The sequence below is a fragment of the Chrysochloris asiatica genome, unplaced genomic scaffold, assembly GCF_000296735.1.
Source record: "Chrysochloris asiatica unplaced genomic scaffold, ChrAsi1.0 scaffold00140, whole genome shotgun sequence".
NCBI classification, from domain to species: domain Eukaryota; kingdom Metazoa; phylum Chordata; class Mammalia; order Afrosoricida; family Chrysochloridae; genus Chrysochloris; species Chrysochloris asiatica.
In genome coordinates, this window is record NW_006408658.1 from 7873019 (window position 1) to 7890341 (window position 17323).

The 17323-nt window shown below is 38.1% G+C and overlaps 1 protein-coding gene across 1 annotated transcript in view; it reads right to left on the reverse strand.

Annotated features, from left to right (window-relative positions):
• The window catches only part of FCHSD2 (FCH and double SH3 domains 2), a 248749-nt gene that overhangs the window by 119047 nt on the left and 112379 nt on the right, over window positions 1-17323 (reverse strand). The window contains exons 6-8 of the mRNA XM_006870271.1: window positions 16217-16350; window positions 12333-12387; window positions 11237-11365 (exon numbers count right to left, since the gene is read on the reverse strand). Coding sequence (XP_006870333.1) covers window positions 11237-11365; window positions 12333-12387; window positions 16217-16350 — 318 coding nt within the window. The remainder of the gene's footprint in view (window positions 1-11236; window positions 11366-12332; window positions 12388-16216; window positions 16351-17323) is intronic.

The following is a 17323-nucleotide window of genomic DNA, read 5'->3' on the forward strand; positions in this document are numbered from 1 at the left end:
ATATAATGTGTAAATCAAGTTTAGAATTTACAAAACACTTTGTATCATTTAGTATGCTCTTCAAAGAAGCCAAAACATAGGCTTATTCCCATTTAACAGGGAAGGAGAAAAATCCAAGGGGCTAGTACCATATAAAAAGTGATTATAACTGACTATGCTGTCAGAGAAACCTGGCAGGGTTGAATCGAAGGTTTGTTATAACTTCCCCCATAATATTCAGGGAACAAAAAAGGACAATTGGGCATTAAAACCATGTTGAAAAATTTAAAACCCAATAGAAGAGTTGAAGTGTAAAGTTAAAGAAGTCTACCCAAAAGGAGCATAATGACTAAAAACCAGTTTTCATCATACAGAAGGAAGCTCATAGGAAAACAGGCAACAAATCTAACATATTTGGTGTTTAACCCAGAACCCAGAGTATACCTCAAAAGACATAATAAGGGATGTCATTGCCAAGATTTCCCCAATTGTTAAATCATCTTTCTAACCTAAGGACAGAGTTTCCAGGAAATAGAAGGGGAAAACAGAATAATGAATTGTTTTGGTCCCTAAGAAGGCAAGAGGGGATGAGATATGATCCAAAGTCAAAGTGAAAAGATGATCTTTAGATAGGAGAACAGCTGTTACTGAGACTTCTTGTAGGAATCATGAAGCAGATGATGGTAGATAATGTCACAACAAAAGAGTTCTCTTGATGTTTACATTTTCTCTGTTGTTGTTATCTACAGTGGAGTCAGTTCTGACTCATAGCGATCCTGTACAGGGCTTCCGAGGCTGTAAATCATTATGGGAGCAGAAAGCCTTATCTTTCTCCCATGGAACGGCTGGTAGTTTCGAACTGCCAACCTTGAGGTTAGCAGCCTGATTCATAACCACTACGCTACCAGAGCTCTGTACACTGTGAGAAGAGTATTTGCTAAGTGTGAAAGAAGGAGTAAGCTTGAGGTTTGAGAAGAAGGGAAAAGGTTACAATAACTAAAGAATAGTGGGACAGTTAACCAGGGACAAACAGTAGAAATACTGAGAAATGTGGAAATCTCATTTCAGACTGGCTCTACCATTAATTGATGATTGTGAATCTGCTCTGTTGGAAGATTTCCTTTAGCAGTTCTTGGCTACTTAGATGCAAGTACTGTGAAAACTTACCTGTGTTCATTCAGAGTTAGAATTTTATGGCAACTACAAGAGGGCAAATACTAGGATACAGATTAAAGTATTATTTAACCAATTAACCATGAACTCAAACAAGGATAAGAAAGACAACAAGAAAATAATGCCAGGTCAATATTAAGTAAAACAAAAACATAGCTGCTATTATTACTACCTTACCACCTATACTCCAAGGAGTCCTGGTATGGCTCTGTGGACTAATGCGTTGGGTTGCAAGGTCAGTTTGAACCACAAAGTTGGCAGTTCAAAGTCACCAGCCACTCCTTGGAAACCCTATACAGGGTCACTATGAGTCAGAACCAACTTGATGGCACTTAACAACAATCACCAATAGTCCAAAGTCCTCTAGTAAAAAAAGGATTCACTATTATAATTTATAATCATTTCTATAAATCTTTATCTTCTACCAGAATGAATTCTTTGATAAGGAGGACTGTGTCTATTCATCTTTGCCTCTTCCCATTAGCTACCCCATTAGCTATTTAATCATCACTGTACATGATTATTAAATGTACATGATTAAATCAATACGGCACATTCCATTTCGAAGTTACCCATGTGATTTTTTAAAGATTTGAAGTAGGATATTTCATCTTAATAATGAAAAAAAGATATTTCCAAGAAAGGAATCTATAGACCACCGTCAATGCAACTGACAAAAACTTAAGTAGGTAATGCCATAATCAGTGACAGTTCTCTTATACTCTAGATTACAGAATTAAGCATGAGAATAAAATCAGTTAATATATATATATAAAACATGGAAGTTTATGATACATTGTTCTCACTATTAAATAATAGGAGGAACTCTTGATTCCATTTTGATCAATAGCCTACAATGTTTCAAGAACTGAACAATATGACGCATAACCTACCGAATATTAAGAAAATCCATGCACAAAGACTTCAAATTAAGTTTAAGGACACTAGTAATCTGAGAGGTGACCAGGCTCATTAACTTCCTCTTTGTTTTTGGTGGAGAGCAGATCCCCCATATAATAAAGTACTTTCTCTAGTTTATTGAAGGCCATAGTTTCTGTCCCCCAGGGCCCCATTTGAACCATTTTTAAGTATACATTTCAATGGCAACGATTATATTCACAATGTTGTACACAACCATCACCCTCACCTATTTCTGAAACTTTTTCATCACCCCAAAGAGAACTCTGAACCCATTAAAAATTTTTTTCCTCTCCTCTTTCCCTGTCTAAACCCTGGTTAAAACCATTAATTTACTTTCTGTCTCAATGTATTTGCCCACTCTTACAAATGTAACCATAAAATATTTTGCCCTTGGCCACTGGACTTAGTAAGAGATCTTTTTAGGCTTTGGATTTCATTTAAAAAAACATAAGGAATTTACTTTTTGTGGTTGCTTAAGCTGAGAAGCATGGTAGCTTTGTAGGATAATCACTGGATTGTGAACCACAGATCAGTGGTTTGATCCCACCAGTGGCTCTGCAGGACAGAGATGAGGTTTTATGCTCCCTCAAAGATTTAAAGTCTCAGAAACCCTATACACAGTCACTATGAGTTGGAACTGACTCAACGGCACTTAACAACAACTTCAACTTTGATCTGAGTGTATAGAAAACTACAACTTTAAGTACAAGCTGTGCTAAAAATTATCTTTAATAAACTGTTTTAAACTGAGTACAAGTATATGTAGCTTAATGTATATTCTGACAATGTCCCACTGCATATACATCTGTGGTCAGGACATGCAGGTGTTTGAGTGGCAGGATGTCAGACCGTTGTTTTGAGGTCAGAGCTCTACTTCTTCTTCCTGGCTGCTATACATGGTCTGGAAGTCTGTGGTGATGGAGGACCAAGATCAAACTTCCAGCCCTGCTTCTCCTCAACTCCTGTGACACCTTGGGTCTAACTCCCCACATTTTGTTAGGTGTAGTCACAAAGGACACTGATGGAAAGGTGTGTAGCTCAGGCACCCTCAGGCTCCCTAGCCCTGGCTCTACTGTCTTTGGGCACCCTTGGCCACACCATCCCCTCCCTGGACAAGTTTTCACTATTGAGCTGGCCTGCTCTGAAGCTGGCATCTCAAAGAAGGCTCTGATAGTAGGCGTAGGACTCAGAAGAATGCTTGTCTGAGGCTGCTGCAGTGGGAGCTGCTAGGACTCGTGCTACAAAACAGCAGTGTGACCAAGAGACCCCAGCCCTGCTGACACAGGTGCTCAGTGTCCAACGTGGACCTTAAGCAACAAATACCTGTATATATGAGGGGGCTTCAAAAAGTTTGTTGGAAAAGGTAATGAAAACAAAAACAAAAGACGCTTTCTTGTAAATATACTTCCCTAGACAAATCATAAAGGAGCTCTGGTAGCATAGTGGTTACAAGTTGAGCTTCTAACCTCAAGGTCACCACTTCAAAACTACCAGTTGTTCCATGGTAGAAAAATGAGGCTTTCTGCTCCCATAAAGATTTACAGCCTCAGAAACCCTATAAAGGAGCCTATGAGTTAGAACCACCAGAGAAATCATGTTATAATGGGGGAGGGGGGGCCAAGTCTCCAGTTACTACTTGTAAACCTGAAACACTTCGTAACACCTAGTACTATACTAAGCCACCTAAACGCTAGGTCCACCATTTTATGGGAAAATGTATGTGCAATTTTCCAAACAATTCATTGTTTCCTTAACCAGTCATGATGAGACAGAAGCTAGGAAAGGGGAACTTCAGACAGTGAACAAAAGGAAAGAAGAAAACAGGATACTCTTTAGTTCAGTCTGACTCCCCACATTACCCCCACCACTCAGAAAACATCCTCCTTCCTCTATTACCAGAGAAAAAACATGGCTTCTGACCAGAGTTTATCTACACTGCAGAACGGAAGGCTCGTTCCTGCTGTATTCCTGGTCTCAACGTCTCTGATTCCTAAAGAAAACAATTTATAAAGGTACTATGCTTGATGGTCATTAAGAACAACACATTTGGGAAGTTGGATTGAAAATATGAAAGACAGAACAATCAAATGCTTGGTTTTCTTAAGAAGACAGGAGGGGATCAGATACACTCTACAGCTGAGCCTGTTTGCCAGCACCAGGGGGAATCTGCCAGCAGGGTAAAAGGTTTTCTTCTCCATCCACTTTCCTTTAATTTGGGTATCCAACCTATGTACATTACAGAGTGTTACCCAGAATAGAGGCATCTTTATATTATTGCTATTTTTTTCTATTTTGTTCCATAAAAACCAGTTGCCATTGAGTTAACAAAACCAAAACCAAACCCAGAGTCATTAAGTTGATTCTGACTCATAGCAACATTCCTCTCTCTGTCTGTCTCTCTCTCTCTCTCTCTCTCTCTATATATATATATATAGCACTATATATATAGTTATCTTTTCATTACATTTTTCCACGAACAGTGCCTGCTACATGCCCAAAGACAAGGCCATTAATAAGTTGGTGATTTGAAACATAGTAGAGGCCGCAGGTGTCAAGGTATTTCCGAAGTGAGTGTCTTCCACCCAGACGGGCTTCCCAAGCTGTATGTGAAACAACGTTGTTATGTGAGCTGTGCCATTCACAGCAAAGTGCTCAGAAACTGTTGTGAAACCTGGAAGGACAGAAACTCCCCATCCTGACTTAGGTCTGCAGGTGCTGCCCCATGACCACCATCAAAGCCCATGTAAACATTTGTGCCTTTAAAGGGTCTTTTCAAGTGGAAATTTCCCACCTCAGAAGATTCTGGATGGGGTTCAGGATTCCACTTATGTAATGCAGAGGTTCCGCAGGAAGCATCCTTCAAGGGGCACGTTGTAGCCCCATTTTAGGTATTCCAATCAGTTATAGGCAGAAGATGGTGATATTTCTGGCTATTTCTTTCTCTCTCCTTCAAGTGTCTATTTTATAATTGTATGCAAGGGAAACCAAGATTCAAAAGACAGCCAAGCTTCATAACATTGTTTCCCCCTTTTTGCCCATCCAACCATGCCTCAATCCCTGTATCCCAGAGCCCTGTTGTTCCAAGGTTGTGCATACATCATTCTTTACCTTTGTCCCACTTAGCCCAAGCAAACTTCCTGATCGTTCTCCTACGAGCTTTGTTCTTCCATTCCCCGTCCCAGCACCCAAACTATACTGTGTCTATTCCTTACCCTGTGCTCTACTTTCCCCTCCCTCCCCTCACCCCACCCCGTATATCCTGGTAACCAGCAAAGAATCCACACACACCCTTTAGTATGGGTTGTTTTTCTTAGTCTTTTACAATAGTGATACTATGAAGTATTTCTCATTTTATGACTAATTTCACTCAATATAATGTCCTCAAGGTTCATCCATGTTATGTGGTGGCTTACAGCTTCCTTGTTATTCTTCAAGATAGCATAATATTCCATTGTGTGTATGTACCAGTTTGTTTATCCATTCTTCCACTGATGGGCACTTAGGCAGTCTCCATCTTTTTGCTATTGTAAATAGTGCTGCTATGAACATTGGTGTGCATACATCTACTCATGTATGGCTCGTACTTCTTGTGGGTAAATACCAAGTAGAGGAATTGCTGGATTATAAGGTATTTCCATGGGCAGAAGATTTAACGTTGTAAAAATGTCAATACTATCCAAAGTTTTCTACAGACATAATACAATCCTAATCCAGATTTAAATATTATTCTTTAAATAAAAGAGACAACTTTATAGGGAAAATAAAGACAACTCTGATAAGCACTGAACTGCAAATCACAAAGTCATCAGTTCAAACCTACCAGTTGCTCCTCAGAAGCCCTATACAGGGTTGCTATGAGTCAGAATAGACTCGACAGCATTTAACAACAACATACCTCATGAACATAGATGCAAAAGTTCTTAAAGAGGACAAGTAGACCTGCCTGGAGCGGCTAGAAGAACAGAAGATACTTCTTGAAAGAAAGATGGACAGGAAAAATATAAAACAATAACAGCAGTCCTACTGACTACTACAAGAACAAGCAAGTTGCTTGCCCAGGAGATATCAAGGCAAGTGGTCGGGTCTCCTCAGGACAAACCCCCTTGCAAGACTAAGACTCAAGGGGAATACATGAGCACACATGCACTCTGATTGGTGACCACATTTGTCACCGATAAGGGGAAGTGAGGGAAAAACAGCAGTGAAGCTGAGAGCTAAGCCATACAATGTTTAATTGACTCCTGTGAACCCGTGTGGAAACCTGGTTGGCCAGAAGTGTGGCAAGACCTGGGGACTCTTGGGTCCAGAGTCAGTGACACAGCCACAGAGGACTAGAGTGGAGAGTGAAGTATACAGCTGGTAAGAAGTTAAGGCATATGCACAAGAACACCCACACTTGCAGATAATACCCACTTGACGTGACTATAATGGCTGGATGATCAGAACTCAAATAGAAGAAAGAAGAGGGAAAAAAAAAGAGTAATCTGATACAATTTGATGAACTTGACCTACACCTATGGATGCAGTACCTCAAAACAGGGAAAAAAATCTGTACAGCGAGAATCATTCCACCCCCTCAATACAAAGGCAACGATGGGCAACTTGGACATTGGCTACCCAAAATGGGGGGCTACAAAGACAAGAAGTGACTGGCTTACAAGCTTTCAAGAAGGAGCCTAGATCCAGAGGGCATGGAGGAAGGTAGAATCTCCACTGAGTAGTATCCAATCTGTCTGGGCGGGCCTGATGAAACAAGATGGGGATGGCACTCATGTGGCACAAATACTGAATAATTACTATCAGGACTGACTGTGAGTGTTGGAAATGTAAAAGTAGACATTTTGTAGCAAAAGGAGGGAAGTGGTTGTTGACTTTGTAGTCCAGGAGGCGGAGGTCCCTGGGACCATCAAGGGAGAAGAGTGGAATGCATGACCCTACCCAGAGAAGTAGTGACTCCAGAAATGGAGGCAGAGACGATGACTTGGGGAGATGGAGCAGCTGGGGAATCTAGATCAAGAGAGGGAGAGAGGCTGTGTGCTGACGACTGGGGGAAAGGCTTGTAGTTTATACCATTTGGTTGGCTGATGATGCATGGAGGGGACTGTAACCATGGCAATGAAATGATATACGAAAGGATGAAATGTAAAGCTAATGTTCTCCCATGTAAACTATGACATAATTCACAATAAAACATGAAAAAAAAGTCTGTGTTGTAATTTCTACCCTCTATACCAATGGATGCAATCCCATTTGGGATTTAGGGGTATCTTTGCTATGGTAATGAGAACCTATCAGTATAGTGTGCGTTAATACCAATCACTTTTGAGAGCACAGATTAGGTATTGACACAAGGAAATACAAATGGGGAAAGACTGACGCCATGTAAAAATCACCAAGGATTGGGAAGACAAGCTGAAAGAGACAAGAATTTTTCCCCAGAGTGAAAAGAGAAAACCTTCCCCTAGAGCCAAAATCCTGAATTTGGACTTTGGTCATCCTAAACTGTAGAAACCACCACTCGTCTGTCAGTTTGTCATACTGTGGTGGCTTGTGAGTTACTATGATTCTGAAAGCTATGCTACTGGTATTTTAAATACCAGCAGGGTCGGTGACCCTTGGTGGACAGATTTCAGATGAGCTTCCAGACGAAGACAGACTAGGAAGAAGGTGGTGATGAACTACTTCTGAATATTTAGTCACTGAAAACCTTATGAATATCAGAGGAACACTGTGAGATATAGTGCCGGAAAATGAGCCCCTCAGGTTGGAAGGCACTCAAAATGAGACTGGGGAAGAGCTGCCTCCTCAAAGTAGAGTTGAACATGATAACGGGAATGGAGTAAAGTCAATGGGAGAAAAGCCCACAGGACCTTCATTTGCTGATGGGGCACAATTCAAAATGAAGAGAAACAGCTATAAACATCCACTGAAAATCGGAACATGGAATGTATAAAGTATGAATCTGGGAAAACTGGAAGTTGTCAAAAATGAAATGGAATGCATAAACATTGATTACCTTAGGTATTAGTGAGCTGAAATGGACTGGTATTGGCCATTTTGAATCTGATGACCATATGGTTTACTATACCGGAAATGACAAATTTGAAGAGGAATGGTGTTGCAGTCATTGTCAAAAAGAACATATCCATATCAGTCATGAGGTACAACGCTGTCTGTGATAGGATAATAATCATTCTCCTGACTTCAGGGAAGCCCAGTTAATACCACTATTATTCAAATTTATGCACCAACCACTAAAGCCAGGGAGGATGAAATGGAAGAATTCTACCAATTTATTCAATCTGAAATCGATCAAACATGCAATCAAGATGTATTTGATCATTACTGGTAATTGGATTGCAAAGGTTGGGAGCAAAGAGGAAGGATCAGTAGTTGGAAAATATGGCCTTGGTGATAGAAATGATGGTAGAGAACACATGACAGAATTCTGCAATATCAATGATTTGTTCATTTCAAATACCTTCTTTAGACAGCATAAGAGACAACTATACACACGGACCTCACCAGATGGAATATATAGAAATCAAACTGACTACACCTGAGAAAAGAGACGATGGAAAAGCTCCATATCATCAGTCAAAACAAGGCCAGAGGCAGACTGTGGGACAGACCATCAATTACTCATATGCAAATTCAAACTGAAGCTGAAGAAAATGAAAACAAGTTCACAAGAGCCAAAATATGACCTTGAATATATCCCATCTGAATTTAGAGGTCATCTGAAGAACAGATTTGATATATTAAACACTACAGACTGAAGACCAGAGAGTTCTGGGATGACATCAAGAACATCAGACAAGAAAGCAAAAAGTCATTAAGAAGACAAAAAAGAAGGAAAAGGTCAAAATGGATGTCAGAAGAGACACTGAAACTTGCTTTCCAGCATAGAGGTGTTAAAGCAAATTGAAGAAATGAGGCGGTACAAGAGGTGAACAGAAAATTTCAAAGATCAGCTCGAGAAGAGAAAGAAAAATATTACAACAAAATGTGCAAAGATCTGGAATCAGAAAACCAAAAAGGAAGAACATGCTCAGCATTTCTCAAGCTGGGGGAACTGAAGAGAAAAATCAAACCTCAACTTTCAATATTGAAGGATTCTCTGGGAAAATTATTGAATGATGCAGAAAGCATCAAAAGAAGATGGAAGGAATACACAGAGTCACTGTACCAAAATGAAATGGTTAATGTTCAACCATTTCAAGAGGTAGCATATGATCCAGAGCCAGTGATACTGAAGGAGGAAGTCCAAGGTACATTGAAGGAACTGGCAAAGAACAAGGCACCAGGAATTGGTGGAATAAAAATCGAAATCTTTCAAGAAAGTGAGGCGGCACAAGAGGCACTCATCTCTGCAAAGAAATTTGAAAGACAAGTCTAGCCGATTGATTGGAAGAGATCCATATTTGTGCCCATTCCAAAGAGAGGTGACCCAACGAAATTCGGAAATCATCGGACAGTATCTTTGACATCCCATGCAAGTTAATTTTTGCTAAAGGTAATACAGAAATGGCTGCAAGCATACATTGACAGAGAACTTCCAGAGGTTCAAGCCAGAAGAGGCTGTGGAACAAAGTATGAGTATTCCAGAACACTTAAATTGTGCTCATGAGGAGTCTGTACATGGACCATGAGGCAGTTGTTCGAACAGAACATGGGAATACTGAATGGTTTAAAATTAAGAAAGGGGTGCGACAAGGTTATATTCTTTCACCATACTTATTCGACCTGTATGCTGAGCAAATAATCTGAGAAGCTGGGTTATATGAAGATAAATGTGGCATCAGGATTGGAGAAGGACTCATTAACATTCTGTGATATGCCGATGATACAACCTTGCTTGCTGAAAGTGAAGAGTACTTAAAACATTTACTGATGAAGATCAAAGAGTACAGCCTTCAGTATGGATTACATCTCAATGTAAAGAAAATAAAAATCCTTACCACTGGACCAATAAATAACATTGTTATCAATGGAGAAAAGACTGAAGTTGTCAAGGACTTCATTCTTCTTGGATCAACTATCCAAGAAGAAGCAGTCACGGAACAATCATGGAAGCAGCAGTCAAGAAATCAGACGACGTATTGCATTAGGCAAATCTGCTCCACAAAACCTTTTTTAAGTATTGAAGAGCAAAGATGTCAGCTTGAGGACTAAGGTGCACCTGACCCAAGCCATGGTATTTTCAATAACCTCATTTACATGTGAAAGCTGGACAGTGAATAAGGAAGACAGTGTAGAAGAAATGATGCTTTTGAGTTATGGTGTTGGAGGAGAATACTGAAAGTACCATGGCCTGCCAAAAGAATCAATAGACTGGTTTTGGAAGAAGTGCAGCCAGGGTGCTCCTTGGAGGCCAAGATGGCCAAACTTCGTCTCTCAAACTTTGGACATATTGTTAGGAGGGACCAGTCGCTGGATAAGGATATCATGTTTGGTAATGTGGAGGGTCAGAGAAAAAGAGGAAGACCCCCAACGACATGGATTGGCTAAGTGGCAGCATTGATGGACTCAAGTGTGGCCAACAGTTGTGAGGTTGGCCCAGGATCAGGCAGTGTTTCATTCTGCTGTGCATAAGGTCGCTATGAGTCAGTACCAACTTGATGGCACCTAACAACAACAACTACAAATTGTAGAAATAAATGTCTATTCTTTAAAGTCACCCACTTATGACTTTAAAGTCACCACTATCACAACAGCACTAAGAAACTAAGATAAAGGGATAAAACCAAACAAAAATAAAAGTATAATGAAAAAAACATCAGTGTTTCTGTTGATTCAGAAGCTATCTGAAGATTCTGCCTAACTTCCCTACTTTGTTGTTAACAATGACCTGAGTCTCAGAAGTGAGAGCTCAGAAACAGTATCTGAGAGTTCTTATCAATCTCAGTCACCATTGTACAGTAAATACCTGCTGCTGCTAGGGAATAACATAATCCTTTACAGTGATTTGGCTCCTAACATTTTCTTATACTAAAAGTTAATTACCTGAAACAGGGGTCACTCAAAGTATATCAATTCTATTCCAATGAAACATATAATGACCTGGCTGGTATTCTGAACTCAATCCTATATATCCAATACCCAACTTATAAACTTTTTTTTTAATGAAACAAAACAAATACAGATATTAAGGCTGCATTACCTTCATAATGTTAACTAAATCGGTTTGATAGTAGCGATTCTGATGTGCATTTGCTGCTGCTAATGTAAGAAGATAATCATTCCTTGCATGGGTAGCTTTGGAATTACACTCAGATCGTCGGGCTTTTAACTAAAACATAGTAAATGAAAAGAAAAAAATCAGTAAAAATTTATGCTACATTGCAAAACATTTAAGGATATATTCTTAGCTAGCAATGAATGGCTTTCTACCAAGAGTAAATGTAATTGTGTGGGAAAACATTTGCATGCTTATAAAAATTACTTTACACTGCTGCACATTAAACTGTGAAAAATACTGTTACATGTGGTAAAAGTATTTTCAATTTTTAAATTTACACTTAACATAGTTATAAAGCTTTATAGCACAGGCACTGGACTGCTAACTGCAAGGTCGGTGGTTCAAACCCACAAGCCGCTACTCAGAAACCCTATACAGGGTCGCTTAGTCAGAACCGACTCAATGGCATTTAACAACTACAACAACAAAGTTTTATAGAGAGCTTTAAAGTATTTTGCTTATTTTATCCATATGGGAAAGGAAAGGTTCCCAAATTAAGTCAGTATCTTACTTTCAAAGACATGGTTAAATCTAGTTTTTTTAAAAACCAACACTTCTAATGTGCCAGAGGAGCTGCACAATAGTTGGAAATCTGACAACTAAAGCCAGGGCACTAAGCTTATTTACCTAGAATGCCACAGCATGAAGATCCCATAAAAACTCACTTGCACTGAGCCAAGAACATCTGCTTAGGGGCCTAAGACTGAATGAAATGGATTTCAGTTTTCTTAGCCTGTGACCTAAGTCTCTTAGACTAAGCTTTAAAGACTATGGGCAGGTAAGGTACAGAAGGAAACCTATCCCTCAAGCAGTCTTGAGAAGCAAGGAGTATACAGAGTACGGCTGACACTTGTGCAAAAACCCCATGATTGAGAAATGAAAGCTCATCGAGTTAATGACGTTGAAATTCTTCTTTAAAGTAGAAATCATTCTACTACATCTGCCAAAGAACCAATTCCCTATTTTACAGTCTAAGAAATTCCCAATTGTAAAATAAATACCATTTTAAAAAACTCACCTTTACACTTGCCTTCTGTAAACTGATTCTCGATTGAAAAAGACTAAGTTTAGATCTATAATAGAAATAAAAACTATGTTTAATAAAATTACCAAGTGATATCATATTAAAATAATTAAATATTATAATTACCAAAACATTTTAAATGATCCTTTTTTGGTAAGAAAATATTCTAAAAGAAAATTTTAAAAATGGAAAACAAGTTCAATGATTATTTTTATTTTATAGGTGAACTTACTATTATGGTAAAACAGGAAGTACTGGGATTAATATTATAAAGGATTGTGAATGACAAGTATGTAATTTGACAAGAAAACTTCAGTATATATTGGTATCTCCTAACAAGAATCAATATAGTCTAATAACCAAAATAATCTAAATGTTATTCCCAGTATTACATACTTTCACATACTTTAGTAGTTCCTGCCAAGGAAAGTTAGAGATCAGGGACCACCAACCAATGAAGGCAAATATCAACAGGCTTTCAGGGTACTGTGTGACAGGCTGTAGTGACAAAAGGATATCATCTAAAATCGGATATTGGCTAGACTCTTGTTCATGCTGTAGAGTCGGACTCATGACTACCCTATAGGGCAGAGTGGAACTGCACCATAGAGTTGACCGTCTGGTGTGGTGCTGGAGGATAAGCACTTGACTACTAACCACAAGGTGATCAGTTCAAATTTACCACCACTTTACAGAAACCCTATAAAGGGTTGGTATGAGTCGGAACCAACTCCAAGGCACTTCACAAAAACAACAAAAATATTTATAAGAACAAATCATTAGATCTTTCTCCCATGGAGTTACCAGATAGATTTGAACCACAAACCTTTTGGTCTGCAGCTGAGCACTTAATTGTTGTACCAATCCTAATTTCTTTATTCCCTCATTAGAAGTTTTTTCTTTCTTGGGCTCCTGTCTGCATGCCACTCCCCACATTCTTAAAGGTATTTTGAACATAGTGAGATAATCTGTATATTCTCTGTTCTATATGATTTTTTCTCCATTTAATCTTCTCCCACTCTAGTGTTCTTATCTCCCTCAGTACCTTTCTATTAGGGAAACCATAACCCAACAGACAGGTTTAAAGAAAAAAAAAAATTAACTCAGACAATTAGAACTATGGAGAAATATAAGAGAATCTATAGAGAAATATAAGAGAATCTATTATTTGGAGAAATGAACCGCAAAATATTTGGGAGAAAATAAATGAACCACAAAATACTTGGGAACAACTAGTATTCCTATGATCAGTGATTTTTGAAGCTGCAATGTTTGTCTTGACTGCAATGTCATAGTGATTGCCATGGGAGAATTTAGCGCTGGCAGCTATGCCATAATGTGAAGTAAAGCTGCAAATCACTTGGGACTGGAAGACTGAGTAGCCAGACTCTGCTGAACAAATTTAAGGAGGATAGCAAAAGCAGTCTCTCATCTTTCAAACCAGACAGAAAACATTTGGGGATGTACACTTATGCATCCCAGCCACTTCCTAATTGCTTAAAAAACTGGGCCTAAGATTTCTCTGTTATTTTCTACCTTGTCATATTAATTTTTCATGGTTTTCTTTTGTTTTTATTAAACAGATCTTTATTCATTTTAGTCTAGAAAAGCAAAGTTCACCAATGTCAAGATTTGAGAGATACTATTTAGGTAAGGAAGACTATGGGGTATTCTCAAGTCTCCCTTTCCTATAGTCACTTTCCAAACAGGCTGATTGTTCCTGGATTTGTCAATATTAGGCTTTTAAATTTGTGGCTTCTGCTTCATTTGTTAATCCTCATATACAAAAGGGCTTCTAAAAGTTGGTAGGAAAATTCCATTATCTTTTCGCTCCACTTTTCCATGAACTTTTTTGAACACTCTGGTATTTCTTGTGCAACTCTATAGTAGGTATCAGTGATAGACAGAAGAATAAGACAGTTACTTCTCAAAGATGACAATCTAAAATACAAAACAACAAGACAGATATAAATAATGAACTATCTGGGGTCTCCTTTCTCCCATCTATCCTTCAAAGGTGCACATGTGGAACCTGTACACAGACCAAGAAGCTATCATCGGGAAAAAAAGGGGATATTGCATGGTTTAAAATCAGGAAAACTGTGTGTCAGAGTTTTCAGTATGGATTACACCTCAATGTAAAGAAGTGTAATTCCATTTCCCCACAAACTTTTTGAAGCCCCTCATAATTCATTTATCATTACTTTGTATTAAACCTTTCAGGGACCCATGAGTTTTCACAAGATGTTTACCAAGTTGCTTGAATTTTCTACATATGGCAAGACATCCTCTTGCCAGTCTATTTGTACAAGTGTTCTGAACCTTTCTAATTTCAAGACCAGGAGTTCAGGCTCCTAGATTTGCACCAGTAAACGCAGATCTGTTTCCATCTCACAGATCCTTCTGTAGTCCGTTTCTATGGTGTGGTTTTGTTTTTCTCACATAATCTACCTTTCTTCAAGCTGTCGACTTAAAAATTTATATTGTTTGCTTAATATCTCTGTTACCAATCGTCAGTTCCCTTTTTTACCTAATTATTCTCAAAATAAAGGCCTTGTAGTTTATATATATTGAAAATGGAATTTATACAGTTGATAAAACATGCTTACAAATTTCTTTAAAGAGGTCAGATCTACTGGGCTGACAAAGACTAGGAGAACCCCTTAATACTGCCATAAGATATATGCTTTGAACTTGGAACTTAACCCATTTCTAAAGGTCACCTTTCAGTCAAATAATAGATTCTCTCATAAAATATTATCATCACCCATACATAAAGTAAGGTGCCTTAGTGGCTCTGTAGGCTGGGCACTGAACTGCTAACCATAAGGTTGGCAGTTTAGGTGTACGAGAATCTCCACAGGATAAAGATGAGGCTTTCTTGTCCTGTAAAAATTTACAGCCTCAGAAACCCTATAGGGTTGCTATGAGTCAGAATCAATTCAGTGGCAGAGGGTGGGATCTGTATATTATGCTGCCTTAAACAATCAACTGTTTGAAACCAAACAGTTAACCAACTGTTAAATCAACATTTAACCAAAAGTAAAACTAAGATGCAAGTGTAGGGAAGGGAAGCTCAATGGAAACAGAGTAAACTGGATGGAAATAATGAGAATGCTGACACACTGTGAGAGTGACTATCATGCCATCATATAATTCTATCCCAACCCAAAAATTATGCCAAATATGAATACTTAATGTATTATTTATTTATGATAATAAATAGCATGCTTTGCTCCATTAGTTTAAACTAAAATAGTTTCATTAACAAATACATAAAAATTACATATGAGGGGACTTTCGTAGAAAGTTCACAGAAAGATTGAATGAAAAGATTATGGAATTTTTCCACAAACCTTTTGAAGCCCCAGAACATACTAGACTTTTATGTATAAGCTAAAGACTTCACCTAGGGCAGATTTTCGATACTATTGACAGTGCTCTTGTTCCATTGATGTGCCCATGATCAATGACATACTGAGGATCACAGTCATTTCCAAGTACACTGATTTAGAATCTAACATGAGCAAAATGAGATTCTGAAACCCCGATACTCAGACACTTAAGCAACTTTTTTTCAAAACTTTCAATTCTGTAAATACAACACACATTAGTCTTCTTTCCCTTTCAAAGTTCAATTTAATGTGAGAAGTCAAATCATCAAATATTCCCATTTTGCTCTGTTAATTTAGATAAAAATCTGTTAATATTTAAAAAATGTGATCTAAAGTAAGTAAAATTTGTAGATGAAACAAAACCAATATAACCCAGGAATGAATCCATTATCTTGTACCATCAGAGAACAAAGAATTAGCATAGATAACATAAATTTGCATAATCAAAAAAAAATTTTTTTAACAAAATGCTAATACACATACTTGGCCTCAATGTCAGCTTTCTCTCGTACAGCATGAGCCATCTGTTCAGTCTCAAAGTACTTCTTTTTGCCTTTAGCTAAATCTTTTACTGTCTCTTGTAATTCAGTTTGGATCTTTGTCAACTGGTCCACACACTGTAAAATACAAAGTGCAATTATTAATATTTTCATTTTCAGGCTTACAAAAAATATGTCTATACTAAGGAATATCTGACTATGCCCTCACAATGGAAACCCAGGATAAGAAACAGTACTTTTAAGTCTCCTTCAAGCTGCAAATTAAATCCAATGAACAGCTGGTATTCCCATCTCAACTGCTGTATCAAAGTGTCATAGTTTGTTCATAATCCTGCTTCGAGAAATTACTTCTGAATGTTGCCGATGACTAACATTAAGGTATGACATAAGAAGGGCAATGATAAAAATGTTCTTATGTTGGAGAGCTCATGGCAATAAAGGCAAAGGAATAAAGCAATTCTTCATTTTATCAATTTATAAAATCTACCCATATGCTTGGGAAATTAAAGTTACAATGGATACTGAAGAATTTATCCCTAGAAAAGGAGTTAAATATGAAAAATCTGATTTGATAAGCCCAAGATGAAGAGAAACAGGAAAGCTTGGTACAACACAACAATTATTGGTAAAACATAACTCAAAATTGCCCCTAGCCTGACTCTGTGGACACATATAGGCAATCCCAAGATTATGAACATGTGGCTTACATACAAATTGTAGTTATGAACCAACACTCATAAAGCCTATTATATTAAAATTTTGAGATACATATGCAGAAGCTCCAAAAAGTTAGTAATAAAAATTCCATTATCTTTTCCTTCCATTGTTCATGAACTTTTTGTCCAATGGTTTATAGTAACAAACTACCGTTACTTTTGGTGCTGTGTATCAAATGTACTTCGGATACGCTACCAGGAACTAGTCCCTGGAGAAGGACATCATGTTTGGTAAAGCAAAAAAAAAAAAAAGAGAGAGACCCTAAACAAAATGGTCAGTGGCTGCAACAAAGGGCTCAAACATAACAATTGTGAGGAAGACACACAGGACCAGGCCATGCTCTGCTCTGTTGGACATGGGGTTGCTATGAATT